The sequence below is a fragment of the Rhinolophus ferrumequinum genome, chromosome 3, assembly GCF_004115265.2.
Source record: "Rhinolophus ferrumequinum isolate MPI-CBG mRhiFer1 chromosome 3, mRhiFer1_v1.p, whole genome shotgun sequence".
NCBI classification, from domain to species: Eukaryota; Metazoa; Chordata; class Mammalia; order Chiroptera; family Rhinolophidae; genus Rhinolophus; species Rhinolophus ferrumequinum.
In genome coordinates this window covers 87,136,166-87,150,312 of record NC_046286.1, presented here as the reverse complement: position 1 = coordinate 87,150,312, position 14,147 = coordinate 87,136,166, and the positions used below count along the sequence as shown (strand labels likewise).

Genomic DNA, 14,147 nt, shown 5'->3' with positions numbered 1-14,147 from the left:
ACCAGAAAGATGAGTAAGTGGGTCCTAGAGCAAACTGAGCCTGAAACATTACTGAAGGCAAAAATGACAAAATGGAAGCTGTCCTACTTCGGGTCCATCATGAGAGGGCAGGGAGCTTTGGCAAAGGTAATAATGTTGGGAAAAGAGAAGGCAGCAGAAAAAAAGGAAGACCACATATGAGATGGACTGACTCCATAAAGGAAGCACAGGTATGAGACTACAGGAGCTGAGCGGGGCTGTGAGGACAGGACACTGTGGACGTCACTCGTTCATGGGTCACCGGGAGTCTGAGCTGACTCAACAGCACGTAACAACAGCAGGTTATAAAGCACTTCCACACATTTTTCTCTTACTTGGTCCACACAATAGCCTTGAGATTTAGGCAGGTCACATTTTACTCTGATAAGACCCTGAGACAGTGTTAGGTTTGGCTCAGTGTAGATATGGTTTAACATGGCATTCAGGCCTTCCACATGTGAACATTGCTTCAGTCTTATTTTCCACTATTTCCCCTCAATCTAGATGTGCTTGTCTCACCTGCAGTCTTTTCTCATGCTATTCTCAATCTAACATGGTTTCTTCTTCTGCCAAGTAAGTTGTCTCTTCCCTTAGACTCAATTCACATGTTTATTCTCTTAGGAAGCTCCCTGATTTCCACCAAGTCAAGTTATTCATCATTTAATCACATCAGGCACCATGCTAAGTGCTGGGAATAACAGGATGAACAGGGTAAGCCTGAGTTTTAGAGCCCAATGTCAAAGCCAAGCAATAACTTTCATCACTAAATGTGGAACTTATAGTACCTCAGGTCCGTATTTTCTTCATCGTTCTCTTTTAGCCTTTTACAATCCCATCATTACAGAGATGAGGACATGACACTACAAAAGTAAAGTGACTTAACCAAGGTGACACTATTAAGCAGTGAAGCCAGCCATTGAATTCAGGGCTGCCTTGGCAAGCTAATTACCATTCTGCAAATTACAATTTCGATGAGAACATACGAAATAAGAAAAAAATGAGCTTTAAAAGGTCAGCTACTTAATGTTTATTAATATAGGATATACTCTGGTAGATATAAAAGGATCATTCTGAAAGCAAAGAAATAAATTGCTTAGGAAAGTTTAATTTGCCTTCTTTTGGAAGCTTTAAAAATATAACTGATTTTCCTTGGTCTGAAATAACGTTAGTTGGGTTAAGTTGTATTGTAATGACTGTAGAAGGGCCCTTCATTCCTAAATTTCCTAGAATGGACTGTGAAGAGACATTTAAACTACTTTGGGTTCCTTCATTCGTACGTAAACTTTAAAAAAACATTATTACAACATGAAATGCATTCACTTTAGTAAATACATTTTTAAAAAATTTCTCCAGAGGATAAATCAACACAACAGTTTAATTTTTTTATTCCTCCCTACTTCCAAGATACCCCTGTAAACAGGGGCTTACATTTAGCAGAAAATTTTGGCAGTTGTAACTCAAAATTAATTTGATTTTGTTCTTTAAAATAAAGGATGCTAGATATTAAATAATATTTTAAGAGGACATTTTCAAGATATCAATAGTTTTTAAATCTTTTAACTCCTTTTAACTGATTAGACATCCTTTCTGGGAAACAGGAATTACAAAAAGAACTTTTACTTTTGTCCCTGGCCTTTAAGTTCCTGTTTTGTAACTGGATTAATGAGAATCACTGACAACTGCAAATTTGGCCACTAGAGTCATTTAATTTTTAAATCATTTGGGCTTGCTACCATGAGGAAGGACTAGGTAGAAACACCACCATAGGCTAGAGCAGGGGTTCTCAAACCCGGTGCATATAAGGATCACATGAGGGTAGAAAAAAAGAAATTCCTGGCCTAAACTATGGAAAATATGACATAAATCTTTCTCCATTAGCATACCAAAAGGCCACCTTGAAAAAGAATGCTTTTTACTAGCTGTCTCCAACTCTTCTTCGTGGATTTTTCTCTTGAACCCATCCTTGTCAAGTTTTTATCCCCAGCACGCACTGCAACTGGCTTTTGTTGAGGTTACAGATTACTTGTCTCTTGCGAAATCCAAAGCTTAGATGTCATCTTACTTGACTGAATCAGCATGAAAAGTTGATCACTTCCTTCTCTGCATAACCCCCTTTTTCCTTGTTTCCTGGATATTAAGGTGTTCTGCCTCGATGACCTTGCCTCAGTGAGGCACCCTTGCCTCGATGGGTGCTCTTTTTCAGTCCTTCAGATGGATTCTTTCTCATCACCAGAATGGGGAGTGCCGTAAGACCTCAGTTCTTAGACTTCTCTTTCAACACTTTACCTTGATGATCTCATCCAGTCTACTGGCTTTAAATACAACCTCATGCTGCCAACTCCCAAATTTACATCATATGCTCAGACCTGTCTACTGAACTTCAGGACTTAAACAGTCAACTCAACATTTCATTTGTATTTCTCATAATTCAAAACATTCGAAGTTCATAACCAACTTCAGATCTTCCCCTACAAAATTATTCCTCCACATGTCAGTAAACGGCAACTCCATTCAAACCCTTAGAGTCATTTTTGAGTTCTCTATTTCTCTCACATTCCACCAATGCTCTTTTAAATTCTGTCAGGTCTACGTTAAAAATATATCCAGAGTCTAACCACTTCTCACCATGTCGTCTTCTGCAAATTCTGGTCTCAACCATCAGCACCTCTAAGTTTTATTATTTAATAATGTACTAACGGGTACTATTTCCACCCCTGCTCATTACAAGAAAAGGAATAACACGTTAAAAATAGCAGCCAAAGCCTATCAATTCTGTTTGAACTTCCCCTCCCAAATTTCACTTCCGATTACTCTCACTCACTCCTGTTTCAGCCATGTTGTACTCCTTGCTCTTTCTTAAACAGGTAACCTTTATAGCTCAAAACCACTTTCTCTTGCCTCTTCCTGGAACATGTGTATGACTCATTCCCTTATCTTCTTCAAGGCTTTGCTAAAATGTTGCCTTCTCAATGAGGTCTTCCCCAACCATCTTATTTAAATTGACTCTCTTATCCCTACCTTGAGTTTCTCCTTGCCACTTACCATTTGACATGCATTTTATTTATTAATTTCTTCATTGTCTGTTTTCACCAGAGGAGTGTGATTACCATGAGGGCACGGATCTTACCCACTGCCGTATTACTAGCACCTAGAACCGTTCTTGACTTATTGTAGAACGTAACAAGAATTTTGTGAATAAATGAATGGAAATTAGATTCTGGAATCCATGTTTGTTTGTTTTTTAAAAATCCAGTACCCAAAATGACTGTGAAGCTGGCTATCTTGAAACCACACTGTGAAAAACTGGAACAAATCATTTTTTAATGAATAAATGTGAATATCAATCTTGAGTATAGTTTGACGTAGGCTTGCAGGAAAAGGTCAGTGGATAGAGTTGAGTGTGTCCATCCAAACCCCGAATTATAAGCAAAAATACAATAAATACACATATGTGTGGCAAAGAACCCATAGCTTTAAAAACATTTCAAAGTAGTTAGTGATACCAAACAGATTACTAACCTCTAACTTGGTGGTAATATCAGAGATAACACATTAATACACTTAGTCCCTCAATTCTCCTAAGTATATTAAACAAAAAATAAGGGCTCTATATAACTCCCAGGAACTCTGGACATAATACAGTAAGAAATGCTTGAAAAACACATATTCAACAAATTTATTGTTACCAATGACTCAAATATTGAAGTATTTATAATCACAAAGTACATGCATTTCCTGATGGAGATTGGTTCAACATTTTCAGTCTTCTATATTTTTCAAAACAACTGAAATCTTATAAAATGAGTTTAAAAATGAGGGTAAAATTGTACTAAACATCCTAACTATGACACACAAACACTTAAATTTAACTACTATTTTTATAATAATATTTGGATGTATATTCCCATTAGAATGTACATTCTAAAAGATTTTGAAAGATGGGATGGACATTAACTGTTTAATACCTAATCCAAAGGAAAGGAAAGGAGCCAACATTATCTTTTAAAACAAAAAGAAAAAAAAAGTTTTGTGAAATAGCTTTTTAGAGAAAAGTTTTAAAAATAGTACAAGATACTCTCATATACTTTTCACTCGGGTTCCCCAATTGTTTACATTTTCTGTTTTATCAATCATATATGCATATATATCATATATTAATATGCAATCTATTTTTATATATGCATTTTTTGCACCATTTAGAGTAAGTTGGAAGTCACTGTGACCATTATGCTTTCATTATGTATTTTCTAAGAACAAAGACAATTGCATACACATAGTTATAGTTCGCGAACTTAATTGTCTAACCTCGTATATACATATATCTATTTTGCTCCATTTATTTAATATATTTAAAAGCACAAATGAATATGGACTTCTCCAACTCCAATCCAACACAATACAATGTAATACTTTCCTATCCTATATTTTAACTTCTTTACCCAGAAGTGAGAAACCTGGCTCCCTCAATATATTTACTCATTTGCTCTATCCTAGAATAGAGTAGGCAGTTTTAGAATTGACAGCCGAATACCATCAAGAAAAAACAAACCTACAAACAACAGTTCAATATTTAGTTTTTGTGGTAAAACTGATATACTTTAAGATGATGCACAAATCTTAAGTGAATATTAGATGAATTTTGACAGATAAACCTGTGTAAAACATACTCCTATCAAAATATAACCACACTAAGTTCCCCAGAAAGTTCCTTTATATCCCTTTTCAGATCAATTTCCCCTGCCCCTCCAAAAAAAACCCTCATTTTTTTTCACCAGATCTGTCTATTATAGTTCTCTATATGAACAGAATCATACAGTTTGTATTCTTTTGAGTCTTCTTTTCTTAGCATAATGTCTATAAGATTCATCCATGTTGTAAGGTGTATCAGCAGTCCCTTTTTATATCTTAGTAATAGCATAACTTATTTATCAGTTTCTCTGTTGGTGGACACCTGGGTTGTTTCCAGCTTTGGACTATTATGAATAAAGTTCCTATGAACAGTCTTGAACAAGTCTTTTTCTAGACATATGTTTTCATTTCTCTTGGATAAACACCAAGGAGGAATTGCTGGGCAAAAGGTAGGTATATGTTTAACTTTACAAAAATCTGCCAAATCTTTTCCCAAAGTGGTAATGACATCTAACATTTTCACCAACCAATGTATGAAAGCTCTTGTTTTTAAACATTCTAGCCAATATTTGATGTGGCCAGTCTATTCATTTTAGTTAATTTTACTGTTTTTAAACTACTTGTTCTGCCGATGACTGAGGGGGAGAGTGTATTAAACTCTCCAACCATGATGAGGAATTTATCTTTATTTTTCTTTTATTTCCATCAATTTTTGTTTCATATGGGTTGAAACTCTCTTATTAGGTACACAAACACTTTTAACTGTAGTATCTTCTTGATGAACTAAACTGTCCCATTTTACCTCTAATAACAGATCTTCTTCAAGTTGACTTTGTCGAATATTAATATGGCCACTTGGGATTTTGTTTACTTACTATTTGCATCAAATACTTTTTCCATCCTTTCAAAATATCTGTGTCTCTGTATTTAAAGGGTGTTTCTTGTAAATAACAAAGTTAGAGCTTACTTTTTTATCTAATCTGAAAATCTCTTTCAAATTAGTCTATTTACATTTATAGTACATACTGATACATGCCTAATATTTGCTATTTGTTTTATATTAGTACCATCTGTTTTTGTTTCTCTCTCTTCCCTTTCCCTGCCTTCTTTTGTGTTTACCAAATATATATGTATAGTTAAAATAACTTTTATTTAAACAAGTATATATCTTTTAAAGAAATGAAGAAAAGTGAAAATATAGTTTTATATATTTACCTATATCCTATGTCTAGTGTACTTTCTTCCTGTAAATCCAAGTCACCACCTGGTTTCCCTTCAGACTGAAAAACTTCCTTTCTGCTGTTCTTTAGTGCAGATTTGCTAGCAATGAATTAATCTGCCTGAAAATGTCTTTTATTTTACCTTGATTGTTTGAAGGATACCTTTGCGCTACATAGAATTCTAAGTTGACAGGGTTTATTTGCTTCTTTTGTTTTTCTTTCAGTACTTGAAATACGTTAATTTCATTATCTTCTTGCCATCACTGGTTGAAAAATGAGAAGTCACCCATCCTTCAGAGCACTGTGACTTTATGTACAATGCGTGGTTTCCTAAGACTGGTCTTTCAAGATTTTACCCTCCACCGCTAAATTTCTATGATGTTCTCAGACACGGTTTTCTTTGTATTTCTGTTACTTGGAGGTTCACTGAGCTTCTTGAATCTGTAACTGTTTTTTCACCCAATTTAGAAAATCTATGGTCACTATTTATTCAAAAATTTTTTCTCTCTTTTTTGGGACTCCAAATATAGTTAGTAGTAATACATAATGACTATTTCTGAATAAATTCAACTTAAGTAACTATGCAAGATTGAGCAATTTAGAAGTTTCCATTAAAATTTTCATGTATTTGCTGATGTCCTCCTAAATATAGTACACTAGAACATTATCCATCAAGTAATAAAAGCAAGAACTAATGTTTTTTAAGCATTTACTATACGCTAAGTACTTTGCTAAAGGCTTTACATGCATTTCTAATTTTATCCTCAGGATAATCTGAGGAAGTAGGTATTTCAATTTTCTTCATCTTACAGATGTGAGAACAAGCTTACATAAGTCAAATAACTTGTCCAAAAATAAGTTATGAAACAGCATATGGAATTTTCATTCACAATTAATTGAATATTAAGTACAGGACACAGTTCTTGGCAATTTTAATGAACTGCTACTCTAGTAAGAGAGACAATACTACTCTCATATTTTCCTATTATTATAATTGCTAAGGATGAGAGCTTCAGTATACAGTGAGAGCATGAAAACCTAAGGCATGGTGTGTACAGAACACATGCTTCTGCAATTAGATCAATTTCCCTCACTCTACCATGGTTTTCTAGGCTAGTGATAAGATGTTGCTTAATTCAGAAACTGCCAGTGCAAATTGATTCCTTAAACACACTACCTCCTTCACAGCTAGCTACACATGTAATTGCTCCAGTCATGTTGTGGCCCTGTTTTTCCAGCACAGCCAGTCTCAGATTGGGATACAAACAGTATCCCTAGGGTCTTCCACAGAGGGATATAGATCAGTGCTAATCAAAATGTGGTTCCACAACCAGTACCAGTCTGCAAACTGCTTTCCAGTTTGTGACAAAATAGTGCAGAACTGAGAGTATTTAGGAAAATTACAACAAATTAGACTTGTATTTTGCATGACTTTTTTAAAGTTTCACTTTTTCTAGTAATTCAATTATCACTTGTATTTTACAAAACATTCAGTCTGCAACAAATTGGAAATCAAGAAAAAAAAAAAGCTGGACCTTTATAAGAGTCTGAGAACACAGTTCTGGGATACATCTTGGAACATTGCACTTATATTTTTCTGACCCTCAGTTCTCTCACTGTAATTCATAGTTATGAAAGGTGAAACAAAATATATCTGAAGTATCTAAGCACAGTGGTAGGAGTGGATCCCTTTTGTGTATTTTATCATTATTAGACCACATATCATTATAGTTGGTTATTTTGCTTCTCTGTCTGAGTTAGAATACACGGTCTGTGAGAGGAGGAAAACATACCATACTCATTTGATTCCTTCAAATTAGCAAAAACTCACTAGATAAGAGCGGTTTTATTATTTTTTACCAGCGATTTTCATATTCTTCCTTAATTAGCAGCATTAAACCTAAACTAAAGACTACAAAGGAAAAAAGGTAAAATGATACCTGCTTCTCAGACCTTGCTAGAAGTGAAATAAATCTAAAATACAATAAAAGGAAGCCTGTCAATAATATTGGCCATAAATAAATCAAGATGATACAGTAGGAAAATAAAATATTTATGTTTTAAACATTCCTTGCTTTAAAATACAAAATTAGAATTTTTAATGTATATTTTGGTGACTCTACCTAAAACTGGGACACTGATTCCATGAAAGCTACAGGAATGCTAAAAGTTTACATAACAACAAATTTAATTAAATACTTATATAAGGCAAGTTAAAGGACTTCAATACACATACCTAAAACAGAGAAAGAGGAGTTGAGAAACAGAAGACTGGCAGATAAAATATACATGTATATAAATAAATAAATAGTTGAAGGCTAAGGAAAATACAGACTTTATTTAGTTCTGTGCAACTATGAGTAATGACATGAAATTAAAAGGGAAAAACTATCAGGAAACCAAAATTCTGGGAGTAACTGAGATCTATTACATTTCAGAAGAGTTATGAAAGAACTTCTGTGTAAACAGGTCTAGATATTATTTCCACCTAAGGACAGAAAAATAAAAAGCTAAACAATAATGACTTTTGAAATATTAACTAATCGGCTACCGTTTTTACTCAGTGTGCAAATTTGCATTTAATGCCCAAGAAGATTTAAGTGTAGAATAAGACAAAGCTCCCCCTTCAAGGACTTGCAATATAATTCATTCCAAAATATATTCTATAAAACTCAAGTCAATGCATTTACAGTGTAATATTCACTCAGTTAAGACTCTAAAAGTGGAAGAGTTGAAAGGATGAAGAAATTCACATAAGAGTTAGAACAATGCAGCTAAGACTTGAAGAGAAAGTAAGACTGAGATAACGTAAAAATATAAAGTTCCCAATGGTCAAAGCTGGGAGGCTGGTGAGCAGACTGGCCTGACAAACCATGAAATGGGATTGGTAAGAAGTATCACAAGTAACATGAACCTGCAATGCCAGGAAATGAAAAGTCCCTGTGGGTTCTTCAATTAAACAACACCACAGAACAGTTTGCAGGGAAAAAGAGCTCGAAATAGTTTGAAAATATTATGTAAATTGAAGTAATCTAGCTGGTGAACCAGTGGCATTCCCAAAAAAGTCTATTTTTTAAAAAGAAAAGCAAAAAGAACTTAACCAGAAGATTCAAAATCTTTATGTACAAGTGTCACGCAGAAGGCTTCCGGTGTTCAGCTTGCTCACTCTGACACCATGTTGCTGCGTCATCTTTCTTCTCCCTTCTTCCTACTAGAATTTGTTCTGACCTGGTTTATGACTTACTTCTCTAATCTGAGCTCTCGTTATTCTCCTCTGCCTACCTGGAACTCTGCAAAACCCTCCTGAACTATCTAAAGCTTTCCATAGGTCATGTTTAAATCACCTCTGTATCTTCAAGTATCTAGTATACATAGCGTCCCATACTAGTGAAAACAGAGCGGAAAAGAAATCCAGATCAGAAATAATAGGAAGGAAATTAAACATAGTGGGTCTACAGGGCCTTGAGAATACAGAACGTGCTACCCACTGAGAAGCATTTCATGTGTCCACGCTCCAGGTCTGTTTCCTTACACTACTCAGCCTGAGGAAAACTGGACAGCAGGGGCTCCCAATGGGCACTGCCGCATACACCAGAGGCTGTTTGGAAATACCTGGGGGTGCTTTCTAGTTATTTGAATGATTAGGGAATGCTGTGTGGGCAAGGGCTAAGAATGATTGATGTTCTGAAATAAAAGGAGAAATCACAGACAATAAAAAATTATCCCTCACTCGGCATGGTTTTGAAATATCCAGCACAACTCTGCCCATGCAAAACCCAGCTTATAATCAAGGTTAGAACGTAACTTCAGTTTACATATAAACATAAAATTTTTTGTAGTTTTGATATACTGTTTCACAAAAATGCAAATATCTCATAGATTACACTTTTTGTTTAGAACTTTACAATGCGCTCTTCATCATTTTGAAAAAACTCATATCACAGAAAGCAATGTTCTTCATAGATTTCAAATCACCAATATAAAATGCCTCTATCAGTCTCGTTTATGGCTCTTTTGTTCTCTCTTTCTAGATTATTAACTTCCCTCTCAAAAACAAACGTTCTTGCTACAGTGAAAACAACACTGAAATCACAGCAATGTTTGTTGCTTAGCCTCAATTTGCTCATGTATAAAATGAATATGCACTCTACTTACCTTAGAGAAGATATGAGAAACAAATTGATAAAAAAATATGAAGTATCTTGTAAAATATCAAGTTCTATGTGTATTTTACAACAGAAACAAATCATAAATATTTCTGACTAGAAATAAAATAGGAAAAAAAAAAGTCCTAAAAGTCTCTGTCTCGTGTTTGCCAAAATAACAGTGAAGAAACTTACCAGGATACAGAATTAGTAATATTTAAACACTTAGTAAAATCAAACTCAAAACGTGTGCTGCCCAATACAGTAGTCATGCATTTCCTAAAGTGTAAAATACACACTGGATTTAAAGAGCTTACTATGAAATAAAAATACATTATTAAAAATAATTTCATCTTTTGTTTTTACTTTTTAAAATGTGGCTAGTAGTAAATTTAAAATTACATTTTTTTTACATTACATTTCTGATAGACACACTGCTCTGAATAAACAATGTAATAATAAAACTGATAAACAGCAACAATACTGATCTTCAGCTAATAAGACAATAAAGAATACACACTCACTTCATCAGTGAGTTCTCCAAACACTGTTATGACATCTATTAAAAGACTTGCAGTATAGAAGGACTTGATCATGTTTCTGGAAGAGAAAAAAGAGCTAGTTTAGTTTAAATGAAAAGCATTAAATGTAGCTATATAGTCATGTAGCTACAGGAATAAAATTCCAATGTTTATAAAAGCATTCTAAAAATTAGTATTTTAAATAAAATCTGATTTTAAGAACACAAAGGAGCTCCTTTTATAATCTGTTATTAGGAGAAAGTAACAACACTTGTGTTACATACAGGCTTTATAGTACATATATATGATACAGTAAATATGGCAGAGTAAGGTTTTATACTACACATTTGATATTAGAAAAAGTAATTACAGTATTATCTAAATGCACATCAAGCTATGTGCATTTCTTTGCATTTAAGTATTATAAGAAAGACAAATTATTTCAATTGGTGGAGTGGGAACTTTTAAAATCAGCATCACTGAACCAGGCTGTTCTTGGCTAAAATCAACTCTTAGATTTTGAAAAATGTTAAAATAATGGCTAATTAGGGTATATTTACTGAAAAAATGAATCTGCCCTGATATTCTTCTTTCGGCCATTTTGTCTAAAAATAAAGGATTGCACTCAATACTCAGAATCACTCTGAGATTCTACAAGTAATTTTTTAAAAATCTAAATCAGTAATCAGGAAGTCAGAAAGTGTTCGATACATAACTGGATAATTCTGGTTATAGGAACTAAACTTATTTTTATTTTCCTCTTTACTTACTTGTGAAATCGCCCAGCCCGATCTTCATTATCTGCATACAAAAACATTTTCAAAGCATAATTCTCCAAATGGGCACAACCAACTATTTCTTGAGTAATAGCTTCATTATCACCCAACTGTTTCTTAAGCTAAAACAAAATCAGATACACAGATTATGATTTTGCACTTACAGAAGTGTATGCTTAAGTACAAATTATCCTAATAATCATTTTAAGTAAATTATTTTATATTCATTTCAGTAAAAGATGTATCAATGAAATCTTGCAAAAAAGAAAATTGCTCTGCCTCAGCCAAAGTATTTAAAACAAAATCCAATCAATGTTCACAAAATTTTAAAGAAACACATTCATGATAACTTGAAAGTATAATTTAGCTCTAAAAATCAAAATAACCAAGAAAAAACCATAACACATCCAAACATCTATTTTAAAGTATCACACAAATATTTCAAAATAATGTTTTTTCCAATGTATGTACTATCAGGCATCCCAAAAATGGTATTAGGAAATTCTTTCCTAACCATATATAATTTAAAATTTTAATTTATCCCGATTTCAATTTCTTCTTATCAAATAAAATAATAAGACTAGATCAATATATCCTAAAATAGTCTCTCTCAGAGCACTGTAGTAAAAAAAGAGATCTATTTCTAAGTAAGGTATGACAAACTTAGAATTGGATTATTAAAGTTTTTAGAGTTTAGACAAATATATACCTCATATCAACACAATTTACAACTGTGTAAATTTCCAGTCAGTACATGTATTTTCTACACACACAATAAAGTATTTTAAAAACAACAAACTAAGGTCCTACATTTTACTCAGATTGTCAAATTAAAATAAATGACCCTCCGGAATACTAGATCTTAGCACTATACTACTGTTTTAAAATTGCTTTTTTCAAAGACATTATATGATAAAAAATTAAATTTAAAAAAGGCCTCAGGATATTTCATAAAATCAACAAAGTAAATATTCTCATAATTCCAACAGTATAATTTAATGTCCAGAAGAGCCTTTTTAGCTATGCTTATCCTGAACAAAAACAGAAAAAGGCCCATTAGTTTACTGTATCCAAAACTGTGAAATAATTCTAGATTCAATTCTAGAAAAAGTTTAGTAAGAGGATGTCATCTCACCTTCAACATAAAATAGCTGGCAGCAAAACATAATATACTAAAAGTTTTCCAAATGTAATAAAAACATTATAGTACAGGCAGAAGTGCTCTCACCATGGAATAAACTTACTTGACTTGTTATTTAATTTAGATAATAATAAACTCCTGATGAATCCCTTTATAAGTGTGACTTTACATTTTGCTTATTATGAAGAACTGTTTGAGTTTTGTGGTATCCAAAAGCTATTATTATTTTACCTATTACTGTTATACTGTGAAATTAATAGAGATATATTCTATATAAAATGTGTTAGAAATGGGATTTTACAAATATATCACTATGTGTAAGACACATTCTTCCTCCTGCCCTCTAACCCTACCCTCCAAAAAAAAAAGAAAAAAAAAGAGTACTCAACTTTTTCCCCTTTTTCCTGTAGCAGTGTTAGAAGTGGAGACTCCAGGGACTGCTGTGCTTCCATCAGTGGTGCCACCAGAACCACCCTGGGTGGTTAACAGTAGCAGAGAACAGGGGCTCTGGGTCAAAAGGCCAGACACCCAGACCAAGTTAGAGAAAGAACACTATTGCCCATGGCTGCTTAATACAACCAGGCTTTGATCTAAATAACTTGCCACATTTATAAATAACCTATGAAACTATTGGTGTCTCTCCATAGGCTGTGAAATCCAAGATGGCTCCTTAGTCACCTACCATATTTCTTCTAGCAGGGGAGAATGCCTGAACCATAAGAGCATCTTACCCTGGAAGCACGAGTGGCAGGAAGAGACGATAGGCAACTGATATCATTTCTTTCATTGTCCCTTTCACTAAATAAATAGCCCATTTCAATCATCCATGTGATTGCATGAGGGAAGGTTCGAAAGGATTCATAACTTATGAATGGATGACTCAAAGGTCATCTACAATAACATGGAGCAAGATATAATGGTATATGCAAAGATAAGGGGACCTATTTTAAATTTCACTTACAACTCCCTTAGTAGAATGATGTAAATAAATAAATAAATAAAATGTGTCTGTTCTTCCTCAGCTATAATGACATCACTGAATACTGCCTAGGGAAAGAACTAAAACAACAGCACATACACACAAATGAAATAAAATGGCATTTTTAACATTAATCAGAAAATAAATTATCACTGTTTAACTTACAGCTTCTAACTGATCCATTAGCTTTGTTAAAAATTTACGACATTCAGGAGTTTTACTATCAATTTTCATTCCAGTTTGCATTGCATATAAACGACCTACAAAGAAGAAAAACAAGATAATTAGAACAATTTCATTTTTTATCATCTTTTTTATGATTGAATGTTTAAATATTTTTTGTCTAACAAATCACCCAAAATTTAAGTGAATTTAGAAATAAAGTTTTGATTTACTGTGACTCTCATTTAGAAATATAAAGAACACAAAAATATTATTCAAAGAATGCAAAAAATTCATGATGATGATAACAAAGTTTTACCAAGTAAGGCATTCTCTTGTCATGTTTTTTAAAAAGGACTAGGTCCTAAGCTGTCAAAGGAACCTGCAATTTAAGGTAAGTCAGGGCACTCAGAAAAACAACTACATGTACAAGAGCACGTACCAAGCGTCAGATAAGTAAGAGTGATAACACATACAATATAGGCTGGGAGAGTGGAAAATGTGACTTGAGCTGAGGCTAATAGGAAGAATTGTTTTAAGCATTTTTATATATATG

General features: G+C 33.5%; 1 protein-coding gene across 1 annotated transcript in view; it reads right to left on the bottom strand.

Annotated features, from left to right (window-relative positions):
- VTA1 (vesicle trafficking 1) overlaps positions 1 to 14,147 on the bottom strand; it is a 57,294-nt gene that overhangs the window by 23,439 nt on the left and 19,708 nt on the right. Inside the window, exons 2-4 of the mRNA XM_033103412.1 lie at positions 13,595 to 13,689; positions 11,304 to 11,431; positions 10,537 to 10,612 (exon numbers count right to left, since the gene is read on the bottom strand). Of these exons, the coding sequence (XP_032959303.1) occupies positions 10,537 to 10,612; positions 11,304 to 11,431; positions 13,595 to 13,689 (299 nt within the window). The remainder of the gene's footprint in view (positions 1 to 10,536; positions 10,613 to 11,303; positions 11,432 to 13,594; positions 13,690 to 14,147) is intronic.